At 44.7% G+C, this 15,113-nt stretch overlaps 1 protein-coding gene across 5 annotated transcripts in view; it reads right to left on the bottom strand.

Moving 5' to 3' along the window:
- The window catches only part of LOC143286064 (inositol 1,4,5-trisphosphate-gated calcium channel ITPR3-like), a 392,528-nt gene that overhangs the window by 125,730 nt on the left and 251,685 nt on the right, over positions 1-15,113 (bottom strand). For all 5 annotated transcript variants that reach the window (XM_076593621.1, XM_076593622.1, XM_076593624.1 and 2 more), the window contains exon 4: positions 14,376-14,500. In XM_076593621.1, coding sequence (XP_076449736.1) covers positions 14,376-14,500 — 125 coding nt within the window. The remainder of the gene's footprint in view (positions 1-14,375; positions 14,501-15,113) is intronic.

Below are 15,113 nucleotides of genomic sequence, written 5' to 3'. Positions count from 1 at the left end.
GTCGGATACGACTGACTATCATACATACAACCTCGGTAGGATACCAAGCTCGAAGTGCTTTACAAACTCGGGGTCATTTGCACAACAGGCTGCCTACCTGGGTAGAACCGAATGACGGCTGCCATTGGGCGCTCATCATTCGTTTCCTGTGTCATTGAATCAGGTTTCAGGCGTGCACACATATACACACTTAGACAGACATGTAACATTATACGTGTTTGACCGATTTTGTTCATTTATCCCCACCATGTAGGCAGCCATACTCCGTTTTCAGGGGTGTGTGTGCTGGTTATGTTCTTGTTTCCATGTCCTTCCGAACGCTGACATGGATTACAGGACCTTCAACGTGTGTATTTGATCTTCTGCGTGCGTATACATACGAAGGGGGTTCAGGCACTAGCAGGTCTGCACATGTGTTGACCTGAAAAATCGGAGAAATCTACACACTTTACACACCAGGCGCCGTTACCGAGATTCAAACCTGGGACCCTCAGATTGAAAGTCCAACGCTTTAACCACTCGGCTATTGCGCCCAGGTGTTGACGTGAGTGTTTGATTTAAACAACTTTTGTTTGTTAATTAAGATGTACAATACAATGCAGCAATCAACACTAGAAAGTTGGACCATCGTTACTGCCCTCATGTTATGGACAGTGAGTACGAATGTTGGTGAGAAGGTGATGAACAAAGAATTGCGCACAAAGCTTATAAAGTGTATTACTGCAATATAATAGTGTGTGCACAGAATTGGCTGCAACAATGCAATACTAGCGATACTAATGGATTTGAAAAGGGGAAAATCACACACACACACACACACACACACACACACACACACACACACACACACACACACACACACACGAAAAAGTATACAAAAATAAATAAATAAACGCATATGGAGAACAAAGAATATCACGCTCGAAAATGCAGAGATGTTCCATTTCTAAGAAATGAAATACTTCACAGTGAAGTGTCAATCAATCAATCAATCGATCGAACAACCAATCTATCTATCTGTCTATCTACTAGTGTATTCGTTTTGACGGTATGATGTTAAACAATTATATTTTGTCAAATGTATACCTGCAGTATAATTGCAGTGCTTCCCAAGAATATTACACCTCTGATACCATTATGTCTATGTTCTTGTCGCCAATGCCGTTTTCACACATTTATTCAGTTTGCTTTAAAACCCGTTAGACTGGAGCATCCTTCAACCCCATACCTGCCGGGAAAAAGACAGTAAAAAGCGCTTTTCAAGTCATAAATCAATACCCACAACAATCGGCTAATTACTGAGAAAATGGTCTGGAGACATACCACTCTGGATCAAATGTTTGAATTTTCAGCCTTCTAGAGTTTTTTCCCTTCTTTCAAAATGCCATAAGTGACGTCACCATGACGGTGTGTACTACGGTCATAGCAGTCAAGGGGCATTTTGTGAAATCTTGTGAAGATCTTGTCGATACAGCAGCCATGATAATTATTTATTGTCACATTAACTAGTGTATTGTAGTCTTGTTGCATTGCATTTTCTTACGACAGATTTATTAGTGTGAAATTCAGGCTGCCCTCCCCGGGGAAATCGCTTCATTGCAGTGCAAAGCCACTCACGTTTTGTGTCTGCTAGTTTCGTTTTTAATTACAAAAGTTGGTTTGCCTACAGAACTGAACCAGGGACAATACTTTCTTTGTTGTCGTCGGTTCAACATGAGTTAAGTGCATGCTGCACGCGGTCCTCGCTTTATCGCCACCTCCGTTTCTGTTCACGTTCCTACTGTTCACCTGTGTGCGCGAGACAATAGGAAACGCTGAGCAGTATTCACCTGTAGTTACCTGTCTTCGTTTGTCAGTTTCTGCATGACGTGTTCGCTGTTTTAACACACGACTCAGGTAGCCTCTCAGTATCGGCGAAGTGAGCTCACCGGATGAATATACTATGATAGTATAAATTAATGTAAGAGAACGGACAGTGATTCGAAATTCCAACTATCAGTATCGCCAAGAGAGAAAGAGAGAGAGAGAGAGAGGGAGAGAACTGAACTTTTTGATGTCAGCTTTGGTGACATGGGGGTGCAGTTCAGAATGAGAAAAGCAGCAAAATAGAATAGAGAGAAAAAGATATGATTTGGAGTCAAAATGTAATTTGTTTATTTTCTATTAATCTATTTATGTATTTATTTATGCATTTATTTATTATTTATCTATTCATTTAGTTATTCATTCTTTCATTCATTCATTCATTCATTTATTTTTTATTTATTTATTTATTTATTTATTTATTCATTCATTATATTTTCAACTTCATGAAAACGTTACGCATTTTCATTCATTTAACACAGAGACAAAGAGAGACAGACAGACAGACAAAGGCGAAGACAAACCAGACGGCAAGACAGACAAAGACGGATAAACAGGCATAGCAATAGAAGAAAATTTAGTTCAGTGTGAAATCCCACAGTACATTTTGTGCAACATGTGCAGGGAGGTAAACACAGACATGGGGAAACAACTGGCTTTCGTTTGTTTGCTCTGGAGTTGATTGTACAAGACGCCGTTGGTAAAGAACACAGCTTATCAATGAACATCTTTCTCCTCTTAGCGGGGAGTGGGGGACAGAGCGGAGCAGAAGACAGGAATGAGAAGACAAGATAAAGATTTTGACACAGGAAACAGAAAAACAACAACAGGAAGGCGGGAAAGAAATCGCGAGCAGAAAACGTCTCCCACACACAGTCTTTATTTATTTATAGAGACTTTTACAGGTGCTTGAATTCAAGTCTAAAACCTCGTCAGTTGACTCTCTCAGACTTTGGTCCGATTTGCAGACCAATTCTGAGCTTAGCTCTCAGACTATTATCAAATTCATTACGGACCAAGTATTGTTCTAATGTCAAGTGTATATGCTTTAATAACCTGACAATTGAGCATATAATTTTTCACTGTAGCTTGATGAAGCCTTTTGTACACGAAAGTGTGTCTTCACAAGTGACTGAGAACGTTGATGTTTTTGACTTTTTGCATTCATTATCAGTTGTTTCGCTTGTCAGTTTAACGACTTCTCTTTTACGAAGTCCTTTAAGTAATTTCCTGTAACTGTATTTAGAGGGTTTTTTTTGTTTGTTTGTTTGTTTTGTTTTTCTTTCAAATTTCACCCACATTTTTACCCTCATTTGCCCAGTTTCCCCAAACCCTCCATTCATCCACATCTCCCACCCCTTCTAACCGATAATACTCAGATGTATTCATAAATACTTTTACAAAATGTCTTCAATCACCGATATGTGTGACGGGACATTAAACAAAAAAAAATCCTTCCATTTATTTATTTATTTATTTCTTTGTTGTTGTTGTTGTTTTTGTTTATGTTTTGTTTGTTACCAAGATAAGACAAAAAAAAAAAAAAAGGAAAGAAAAAGAGAAGTTATAAAAATCAAGGTATAGATTAATCACTATAACCACACATCTTCGCTTTCTTTTATTTCATGAAGATGAGGTTTTGATATTAAAGGCAGAAAATTACAGGAACAAACACTCAAATAAACAAACATACAAAAACAAAGAGAAAAGAAAGAGAGAGAAATCCCCACATGCATAACCTTGTTTCATCTTTTCACCCAACACTCCGTGGCATGCTGTTTGTTCAAGTCAAACCACCGGTAATTAGATGGATCTGAGCAGTTGTGTCGACATGCAACGACACGTTGTTTTTCCCAACAGAGCGATTATAGGAAGACCCTGACACTAAGCAGTTGCAGTCTGGAGTGCATCCTCGTCTGCAATGGAAGGGTTGGAGTCTGCCTGGTGGAGACGATTAGCACAACGGAACATCACAGAGGCTAAGCTTCTGTGCAGGGGACGTAAAAATTTACTGTGAAATGTTGTTTTTTTTTTTGTTTTGTTTTGTTGCGCTTTGCTTCGGGGTGTGTGTGTGTGTGTGTGTGTGTGTGTGTGTGTGTGTGTGTGTGTGTGTGTGTGTGTGTGTGTGTGTGTGTGTGCGAGCGTGTGTGTGTGTGTGTGTGTGTGTGTGTGTGTGTGTGTGTGTTAGCGAGAGAGAGAGAGAGAGTGCGGAGGTGGGTGGGAGAAAGTGTGTGTGTGTGTGTGTGTGTGTGTGTGTGTGTGTGTGTGTGTGAGCGCGCGCGCGCGCAAGCGCTTGGATTACAGAAGGAAAGAGAGTGAGTGTAGACTCAACAAGCATTGGAGTATTTCAAGGTGTGTTTTTAGCGTAGTATTTCTTTGGTTTGAATGTTTGTATTGCCTTCTTTCTTTTTATGTACTTTCCTTCTCTTTTTTTTCTCTCGCTTTTTTTCTTTCTCGTTTTCTTCCTTCTTTTTTATTAAAAAAATAAAAAAAATTCTTATTTGTTTATTTTCTTCTTCTCGAGGCCTGACTAAACGCGTTGGGTTACGCTGCTGGTCAGGCATCTGCTTGACAGATGTGGTGTAGCGTATATGGATCTGACCGAACGCAGTGACGCCTCCTTGAGCTACTGATACTGATACTGATTTCTTCCTGCTTTTCTTTCTCTTTTCCCTTTTTTCATTATTTCTTTCTTTTCCTGTTCTTTCTTTCCTTCTTTCTTTCTTTCTCATATTTATGTGATCGTAATTTTTCTTGTATAGTGTGTTTCTTCCAGGAGGAAACAGAACAAACGCAAAACACACAGTATATGTTCTCTATCAGGCCATTGAGAGGTCATTAGAGCACGGATGTTTCATGTATGCCCGGTGAGAAGCTTATCAATGGAACAGCATTGTATGAGTTCTTGTTGTCGTGTTTGATGTTGTTTCATATTGTTGTTGCTTATTTTACTAACATCATTAATTTACAAAAGCGTCTTTTGCACAAACCATATAACCAAAAAGGGTGATAAAAAAACCAAAACAAAAGAAACAACAACAAAACAAAAAACAAAAAAAAACCAAACAAACAAAAAACCCAAACAAACAAACAAAACACACACACACAAAAAAAACCCCAACCGAGCAAACAAACAAATACACACTACAAACAAGACATTTTCCTTCGCAGTTTACAATATTAGTTTCCCTATGAATAAACAACGAACATTTTCTTTTTTTAAAGAAACCCGTAAAGTCGAGACGAAGGCCTTAAGTTTCGACAACATTATTTTGTTTCGTTTCAGAAAACAGTAAATGGAATTTAATGGAGTTCAGCCTTTAATAATATGTAGATTTTTTTTTTTCTGATGCTGTCAAAAAGTAGCACAGAACAGCTGGAAGGGTATTGCTTTCCTTTCCCTGAACAGCAATACAGGCGCTGATTTGGCATGGGCAAAAAAAAAAGAAAAAAAGACACTGTTGTGGTAAGTGAAGGGTGAGGTACACGAGGTATAGAGACTGTTGTGGTAAGTGAAGGGTGATGTTACACGAGGCATGGAGACTGTTGTGGTAAGTGAAGGGTGATGTTACACGAGGTATAGAGACTGTTGTGGTAAGTGAAGGGTGAGGTACACGAGGTATAGAGACTGTTGTGGTAAGTGAAGGGTGATGTTACATGAGGCATGGAGACTGTTGTGGTAAGTGAAGGGTGGTGTTACACGAGGCATGGAGACTGTTATGGTAAGTGAAGGGTGATGTTACATGAGGCATGGAGACTGTTGTGGTAAGTGAAGGGTGGTGTTACACGAGGGATGGAGACTGTTGTGGTAAGTGAAGGGTGATGTTACACGAGGCATGGAGACTGTTGTGGTAAGTGAAGGGTGATGTTACACGAGGTATAGAGACTGTTGTGGTAAGTGAAGGGTGATGTTACACGAGGCATGGAGACTGTTGTGGTAAGTGAAGGGTGATGTTACATGAGGCATGGAGACTGTTGTGGTAAGTGAAGGGTGGTGTTACACGGGGGATGGAGACTGTTGCGGTAAGTGAAGGGTGGTTAGTGTACACGAGGCATGGAGACTACATAGTTACGCTGATCAATACTCCGAACATTCTGGATGGTAGACATACTGCAAGTACATACTGCTTCTGTTACTATTGCCATCATCACTACTACCACTACTATTGCTGCTGCTGCTGCAACTGGTGCTTAACCTGATCTTAAAAACCCCATAGCAATTTCCAACGGCACATAAGCACACACACACACACACACACACACACACACACACACACACACACACACAAACACACACACATGTATATATATATATATATATATATATATATATATAGAGAGAGAGAGAGAGAGAGAGAGATGCGGCGGGGGGAGGGAGGGAGAGGGGAGAATAATGAATCAAAATGATGTATCAAAGAGAGGACGATGACTGATTCACACACAGAAAGGCGGATTCTCACATAAAAAGAGAGAAAGACCCCAACAGTATCTAAGTGAGCGAGAGTCTTGCAATGGGGGGTAGGGAGTCGGGAGGACATTGTGGGGTGGGCGAAGGGGGTATTGTTATCACAAAAAATGCCACTGACATTTCTTCCCCTAGTGTAGCGGTAATGAACGGAAACTCCAAAGAACGGTTGTTCCGCTTCCTGGAAGGAAGTTTGCTCTGGAGCGGGAACGAATGAATCCCACATTGAGAGACAGAGACAGAGAGTAGCAAACTGCGCATACATCGTCAGTCTGCCCCTCCAGAACACCCACCTACCCACCCCCCCACTTCCGCTCCCCCCTCCATGCACCCACAGTGCATTTTCTGTGCGATGTCCTCAATGTTCAACAAACAGCAGAAGACCACCACAGAGAATGTTGCGCGACCTCCAGTGTTTTGTTCTTTGTTTGTACTTGTTAATAAAAACTACTACTACTACTACCACCACTGCTACTACTAACAATGATAGCAATAATAAATATGATGGTGACGACGACGACGATGACGATGATAATAATGATAACAATGATAATCATAACAGTGATGACGATAATAACAATGATAATGATTATAATAATGATAATGATGATGATGAAGCAGATGGTGCTGATGATGTCATTGTCATGGATCAGGTAGCAAACGCTACGTGCGCAGTGCACACGTGGTGTTGCGTGTCTTGTCTTATGAAAGGCTAGTCTTCAGACCACATCTCAATCTTTGCCGGTAGGGGAGGGAGGTGGAAGACAATACCTTCCATCGGGAAATGGGAACATGTGAGCACTGGTGTGTGTGTGTGTGTGTGTGTGTGTGTGTGTGTGTGTGTGTGTGTGTGTGTGTGTGTACACGCGCGCGCATGTTCGTGTGTGTGTGTGTGCACGCTCGCGCGCGGGTGTGTTCGTTTGTATTTGTGTGTGTGTGTGTGTGTGTGTGTGTGTACGCGCGCGCGCGCGTGTTCGTGTGTGTGTGTGTGCACGCGTGCGCGCGCGCGGGTGCATGCATGCGTGCTTATCATGATCGATGAAGATGAGCAGAACATAGATGTTGCCACAGATGTTGTGATTTTCTTGGGACTGAGGCTACGTGACAGACAGCACCCCGCTGTTTTCATCTTGGCGTCTTTCGGGTCCGACAGATGCAGACACCTGCAGTGTTTGTTACGAAATCTGAGCTACGCTCACAAAACTGCATCCCTTCTGAAGTGGGTGGTGAAGCTACACTGTTTTCTCCCATTAACCCACAACAGGTGTCGTCTTTGGATAGGAGCTGATAGGGAACTGAAAAGTCGTACATCAAGTAGTTTACCAACAATATCACGAACCTCCAAATCTTTTATGTCATCAGTTTGCTTGGCTAACCTCTCCGCCGCAGAGCAAAAATTAACAAACTGACGATTTTCCCCCAAGTGTTTCCTTGCTTACTGAACAACTTCAAACCATAAACAGTCATTTTTTTCCGTATTCGAATTCCAAGACGGACCGAGGGGAGCTAGTTGGGAATTTCGCCCTACCTTTTAACCTCCGTCCCCTTGACGGAGCGGATCTGAGGATGTAGCAGCCGGAGCTGGCTCACCGTGTAGGTTCAGGGCAAATATCACGCCTCTCCAATAGGTTGCTGCTGACAGAGGAGAGAGCTGAGGGTGGGAAGAAGACATGAAGACCTGAGTTGTTGACTTCAATCAATCGCACGAAGTGCCCTCTGCCCCCCCCCCACCCCCCCGCCCCAACCAACACCCTCCCTTCCCCTACTCCCCACACCATTCCACCCGCACCCCCTCACTCCCCTCGCCCCGTCCCCATCCTCACCAACTGTAAACTCTTCCGCGCGATCGCTCTTCGACGTGAAGTGAAAAAAGAAGCAAGCACCGTAACCAGCCCCAGAGAATTTGTGACGCCAGGCAAAAGTCCTGCCAGACATCAGATAACGACGATAAAGTTACCGTGTGCTGGGGGGATGGCTGGTTTTTGTTGTTGTTGTTAAAAAAGTATATATATAAAACCCTTTGGAGTTGCACACTTTTAGGAATGAGGGGTTTTGATGAAGATGAATAGATTTGGTTTAGGACGGAGAGAGGGAGAGAAAGGGGAGAGGAGAGAGGGGTGGAGAGAGATGGGGGAGAGAGAGGATGAAAGAGAGGGAAAGAGGGAGAGGAGAGAGAATGTTGGAAAGAGACAGAGGGACTGGCACTACTTTATTCATTAAGTCACTGTCCGTTGTGAAGGATTACTAAGAACCATGTCCAGATTTAAAACAACAACAACAAAACGACAATAGAGAATGAGAGAAAGAGGGAGAGAGGGGGGAGGGGGAGTGAGATACAGAAGCAGAGAGAGAAAGCACTCTACGGGCTTCGTCTCTGTTTAAGAGGAAACCCAGTTTGCACTGAGGTCACTGAAGCTGGGTTTTTTTTTTATTATTAGAAAGAAAAGTATTTAAAAAGTGCTATTTCACTTCACTAACCAAATCCAGTGAAGCTATTTAGAGATAAATCTGCCCTCGCCCACCTTTCACTCAGCACGCACTGGGAATACTTCCGATATTCTGGAACCTTGCCGGAATCTTAACTTATCTCTGGCTGACTTAGTAATAACAGCTCTGGTGTAAGTGAAAAATGTGGCCATACATTAATACATTAGCCTGCAGCGTTTTGGAGCTGGACTGTCTGACAGCCGGAAATAGAAAAAAAGAAGAAAAGAAGTAAGCAAGTAATTAACTAAGTCCCCAACCAATTTACCGATGAGCGAAGCAATGAACGGACTGGCGAAAGAACAAATGAACGGAGGAATGAAGTGACACATCCAACTGACTGCAGAACGAACGAACGAACAAACGAACTCCTTTGCTCAATTGACTAATTGACTGGCTGACTGACTGACGTACACACCAACCAACCAACCAACCATCCAACCGTGCAGGTCAGCATGAAGACAAAGGGCACACAGCACAGTGCTGTGTGATTGCTTCCCTTCCCCACTCCACAGCATGGCCACAGAGAGATTGCTTCACCTCCCCACCCCACAGCATGGCCACAGAGAGATTGCTTCACCTCCCCACCCCACAGCATGGCCACAGAGAGATTGCTTCACCTCCCCACTCCACAGCATGGCCACAGATTGCTTCACCTCCCCACCCCACAGCATGGCCACAGAGAGATTGCTTCACCTCCCCACCCCACAGCATGGCCACAGAGAGATTGCTTCACCTCCCCACTCCACAGCATGGCCACAGAGAGATTGCTTCACCTCCCCACCCCACAGCATGGCCACAGATTGCTTCACCTCCCCACCCCACAGCATGGCCACAGATTGCTTCACCTCCCCACCCCACAGCATGGCTACAGAGAGATTGCTTCCCTTCCCCACCCCACAGCATGGCCACAGATTGCTTCACCTCCCCACCCCACAGCATGGCTACAGAGAGATTGCTTCACCTCCCCACCCCACAGCATGGCCACAGATTGCTTCACCTCCCCACCCCACAGCATGGCCACAGAGAGATTGCTTCACCTCCCCACCCCACAGCATGGCCACAGAGAGATTGCTTCCCTTCCCCACCCCACAGCATGGCCACAGATTGCTTCCCTTCCCCACCCCACAGCATGGCCACAGAGAGATTGCTTCACCTCCCCACTCCACAGCATGGCCACAGAGAGATTGCTTCACCTCCCCACTCCACAGCATGGCCACAGAGAGATTGCTTCACCTCCCCACCCCACAGCATGGCCACAGAGAGATTGCTTCACCTCCCCACAGCATGGCCACGGAGAGATTGCTTCACCTCCCCACCCCACACCATGGCCACAGAGAGATTGCTTCACCTCCCCACCCCACAGCATGGCCACAGAGATTGCTTCACCTCCCCACCACACAGCATGGCCACAGATTGCTTCACCTCCCCACAGCATGGCCACAGAGATTGCTTCACCTCCCCACCCCACAGCATGGCCACAGAGAGATTGCTTCACCTCCCCACAGCATGGCCACAGATTGCTTCACCTCCCCACAGCATGGCCACAGAGATTGCTTCACCTCCCCACTCCACAGCATGGCCACAGAGAGATTGCTTCACCTCCCCACAGCATGGCCACAGAGAGATTGCTTCACCTCCCCACTCCACAGCATGGCCACAGATTGCTTCACCTCCCCACTCCACAGCATGGCCACAGAGAGATTGCTTCACCTCCCCACCCCACAGCATGGCCACAGAGAGATTGCTTCACCTCCCCACTCCACAGCATGGCCACAGATTGCTTCACCTCCCCACAGCATGGCCACACACTGTGTGCAGGGACTGGGACCAGCAGTAAAGCCATCCGCGGACAGCAGTCAATATCGACATGACATCTCCTCTGGAGCCACGAGGCAGCAGACATGTTGGTGCCACTGCTAATTTCCTCTAGCAGTAGAAAGATTTATTCCTTTTTCTTTCTTCTTCTTTTTTTCTTTCTTTCTTTACTAATTAGGAGCAGATGCACACTGTTGCCCTTTTCTTGTTGATCACATCTTGAACAGTTCAGCAGTTCTTGTCTTTCTTTTTTCAAAAAAAGATGCTTAAAATTATGGAGTCTCTTGGTCAAAAACCATTTACCATTATTTCTGTGCATTGATGTGCTTGTATCCCAGAGATTAATTCGCATGTTCTGCATGTGCGAATGTACAAAATCAACCGACTGTGTATGTGTGTGCAAATTACTACAGTTATTGTTAGTATCGTCTTCTTCTTCATCATAATCATTATTACTGTTATCTTTTGTGCCAATCGTTAATTATTTGGATTCACACACTCTAGGCCATTATCAAAGTTTCACTAAAAAGACAACTTTTATTGTTGTTTTTTTTGTTTTTGTTTTTTGTTTGTTTGTTGTTTTGTTTTTTGTTGTTGTTGTTGTTTTTTTGTTGTTTTTTTTTTGGGGGGGATATTTTTTCAATCGGTAGGTAACTGGATTGGCGTTCATCAGATGTTAACATCAAAAAGAGTGCCTTCATCATCAAGTCACTTCTGCGTTGAGAGTCATATTTTACAACAACAAAAAATGAGAGAGAGAGAGAGAGAGAGAGAGAGAGAGAGAGTCAGTATGGGGGGGGGGGGGGGGGCTGGGGGGGGGGGACATTCAGATGAAAAGAGAACTGAAACCTGCACACGCTGACAGTACAAGTAGTGAACTTAAGCCAGCCCGGTCAGTCAACGTCGCTGGAGGGAACTGGGAGATTCCCGAAAACTACGTGTGGGTGACTATATTTTTATCTGCTGGAAAGTACGGTTTTTGTGTGATCTACTACCATGTACAGTAAACAGTTCTACATGTACTGTCGATACATGAAAATATAAAGGGGACGTGAGGTGGGGTGGGGGTGGGGGGGGTCAGTGAATGGAAAGGTGAAGTGCATCGTAAGTGAGGAGACCAACACAACGCCAACCACGTGAAGAGGTTTGTCCCCAGAAGCTGTCATTAACAGCGAGGGAACATGAACCGGAGTGTAGGGCTGCAGAGAGTGCTGTGAAGGGGGAGACAGACCCCACACTGCTTGATGAAGGGGGAGACAGACCCCACACTGCTTGATGAAGGGGGAGACAGACCCCACACTGCTTGATGAAGGGGGAGACAGACCCCACACTGCTTGATGAAGGGGGAGACAGACCCCACACTGCTTGATGAAGGGGGAGACAGACCCCGCACTGCTTGATGAAGGGGGAGACAGACCCCGCACTGCTTGATGAAGGGGGAGACAGACCCCACACTGCTTGATGAAGGGGGAGACAGACCCCTCACTGCTTGATGAAGGGGGAGACAGACCCCACACTGCTTGATGAAGGGGGAGACAGACCCCACACTGCTTGATGAAGGGGGAGACAGACCCCGCACTGCTGGATGAAGGGGGAGACAGACCCCACACTGCTTGATGAAGGGGGAGACAGACCCCACACTGCTTGATGAAGGGGGAGACAGACCCCACACTGCTTGATGAAGGGGGAGACAGACCCCGCACTGCTGGATGAAGGGGGAGACAGACCCCACACTGCTTGATGAAGGGGGAGACAGACCCCACACTGCTTGATGAAGGGGGAGACAGACCCCACACTGCTTGAAGGGGGAGACAGACCCCACACTGCTGGATGAAGGGGGAGACAGACCCCACACTGCTTGATGAAGGGGGAGACAGACCCCACACTGCTTGATGAAGTGGGCTGTGCTCGTGAGCCCACATCAAGAGACAACCTTTCTTCTTCTTTTTTTCTTTTTTTTACAGTTCCTTTTATATTGTCCTGCATGCAAGCCGTACCGACATTCGCACAGACACACAGACACAGACACGCTCACCACACACACAGGCACACACACAACCCCCCCCCCCCCCCCAACCCACCCACAACCTCCACACACAACTTCTTCATGATTAATATTTGTTAGAAGATACTCGAGATCATATGCCTTGATACATTTGGGGAAAAAAAAACATTTAGCGCAAAGATGCTATATGAGTTATCTATATAAAAAAAAAGAAAGAAAGAAAGAAAGAAAATGATTTTATTAGATACTGGAAAGATAAAAGAAAAAAAAAACAATCAAAATTTAAACTTTACAGCACGATTATGGCAGAGGACCTAGCTGAAACCTATCTTTTGAATATATCAGAAAACAAACACAGACAGGTATAAACAAAATAGAATAAGCATACATGACCTAAAGAGTGAAAAGGGGAGATATTTCAGATTCCACGAGAAGACAGATTGTGTAGCAATTGCAACATATTGGAAGACGGAATCCACCTTCTTGATCATTGTGTTAAATATAAAGCCTTAAGGAAACAATTTATAAAAGATATTCAAAATTCGAATAACGCAGGAAATATTCCCAGTCAGTTGTTCCTAATAGATGATGTATATATATATATGCAAACAAGACTGAGGAAAAATTGTTTATAATTACTGTTCCAATCAATGACGTTGATTATTATTCATTTATCTACCTATGTTATTGTGTCTTATAAATCTTAAGGTTTCGTGACATTAACATTTATCATTTTCAACCGAGTGGTTAAAGCGTTGGACTTTCAATCTGAGGGTCCCGAGATCGAATCTCGGTAACGGTGCCTGGTGAGTAAAGAGTGGAGATTTTTCCGATCTCCCAGGTCAACATATGTGCAGACCTGCTTGTGCCTGAACCCCCTTCGTGTGTATACGCACGCAGAAGATCAAAATACGCACGTTAAAGATCCTATAATCCATGCCAGCGTTCGTTGGGTTATGGAAACAGGAACATACCCAGCATGCACACCCCCGGAAACGGAGTATGGCGGCCTACATGGCGGCGTAAATAAACAAAACGGTCATGCATGCAAAATGTTGCATTTCTGTCTGAGTGTGTATGTGTGCGTGCCTGAAATCTGATTGAATGACACAGGAATCGAATGATGAGCGCCCAGTGGCAGCTTCCAGTTGGCTCAGTCTACCCAGGTAGGCAGCCTGTTGTGCAAATGACCCCGTGTTTGTAAATCACTTACAGCTTGGTCTCCGAACGAGGATAGGCGCTGTTGAAGTATCGATATCATTCATTCATCACAGTCTATTCTATCATTTTATCCGATTCACACACACAGTGACACCGCTGATGACCGTTCCGTACCCTGATCTGACCAACCATGCCTCACCACATCACACACACACACACACACACACACACACACACAGTGACACCGCTGATGACCGTTCCGTACCCTGATCTGACCAACCATGCCTCACCACATCACACACACACACACACACACACACACACACACACACACACACACACACAGTGACACCGCTGATGACCGTTCCGTACCCAGATCTGACCAACCATGGCTCACCACATCAAACACACACACACACACACACGCACACACACACACACACACACACACACACACACACACACACACAGTGACACCGCTGATGACCGTTCCGTACCCTGATCTGACCAACCATGCCTCACCACATCACACACACACACACACACACAGTGACACCACTGCTGACCACTGTACCGTACCTTGGCCTGACCAACCATGGCCCTGACAGTGGAGTCGGCCCCTTCGGCCTGGGAGAGGGTCAGCCATTTCCGGAACTTCTTGTTCAGCTTGTAGCGGTTCTGGATGCACACCTGGAACACCACGGCTGGACACACACACACACACACACACACACACACACACACACACACACACACACCACAAACATACACACACACACATAATTATTTAAACACACACTATTTTTCATAAAAAATCGATCAGGTAAAAAAAAAAATCAACTACAAAAACGCTCCTGCAAATGCGAAACAATTCTGTCGAGCAAGCTTTAATAGGACTTGCATCACATCACATCTAAGTCTTCACATTTCTGTGCCGTCAGAGAATTCGGTGGTATATGGGGGGAAAAAATCAGTCTGATGGCGATGGCAAATGTCCATCAATATCAGTCTGACGGCAAATGTCCATCAATATCAGTCTGACGGCAAATGTCCATCAATATCAGTCTGACGGCAAATGTCCATCAATATCAGTCTCACGGCAAATGTCCATTAATATCAGTCTCACGGCAAATGTCCATCAATATCAGTCTCACGGCAAATGTCCATCAATATCAGTCTCACGGCAAATGTCCATTTAATATCAGTCTCACGGCAAATGTCCATCAATATCAGTCTGACGGCAAATGTCCATCAATATCAGTCTGACGGCAAATGTCCATTTAATATCAGTCTGACGGCAAATGTCCATCAATATCA

Source organism: Babylonia areolata, chromosome 9, assembly GCF_041734735.1.
Source record: "Babylonia areolata isolate BAREFJ2019XMU chromosome 9, ASM4173473v1, whole genome shotgun sequence".
Classification (NCBI taxonomy): domain Eukaryota; kingdom Metazoa; phylum Mollusca; class Gastropoda; order Neogastropoda; family Buccinidae; genus Babylonia; species Babylonia areolata.
Note: the sequence above shows the minus strand (reverse complement) of the source record. Positions and strands in the feature narration are given on the sequence as shown.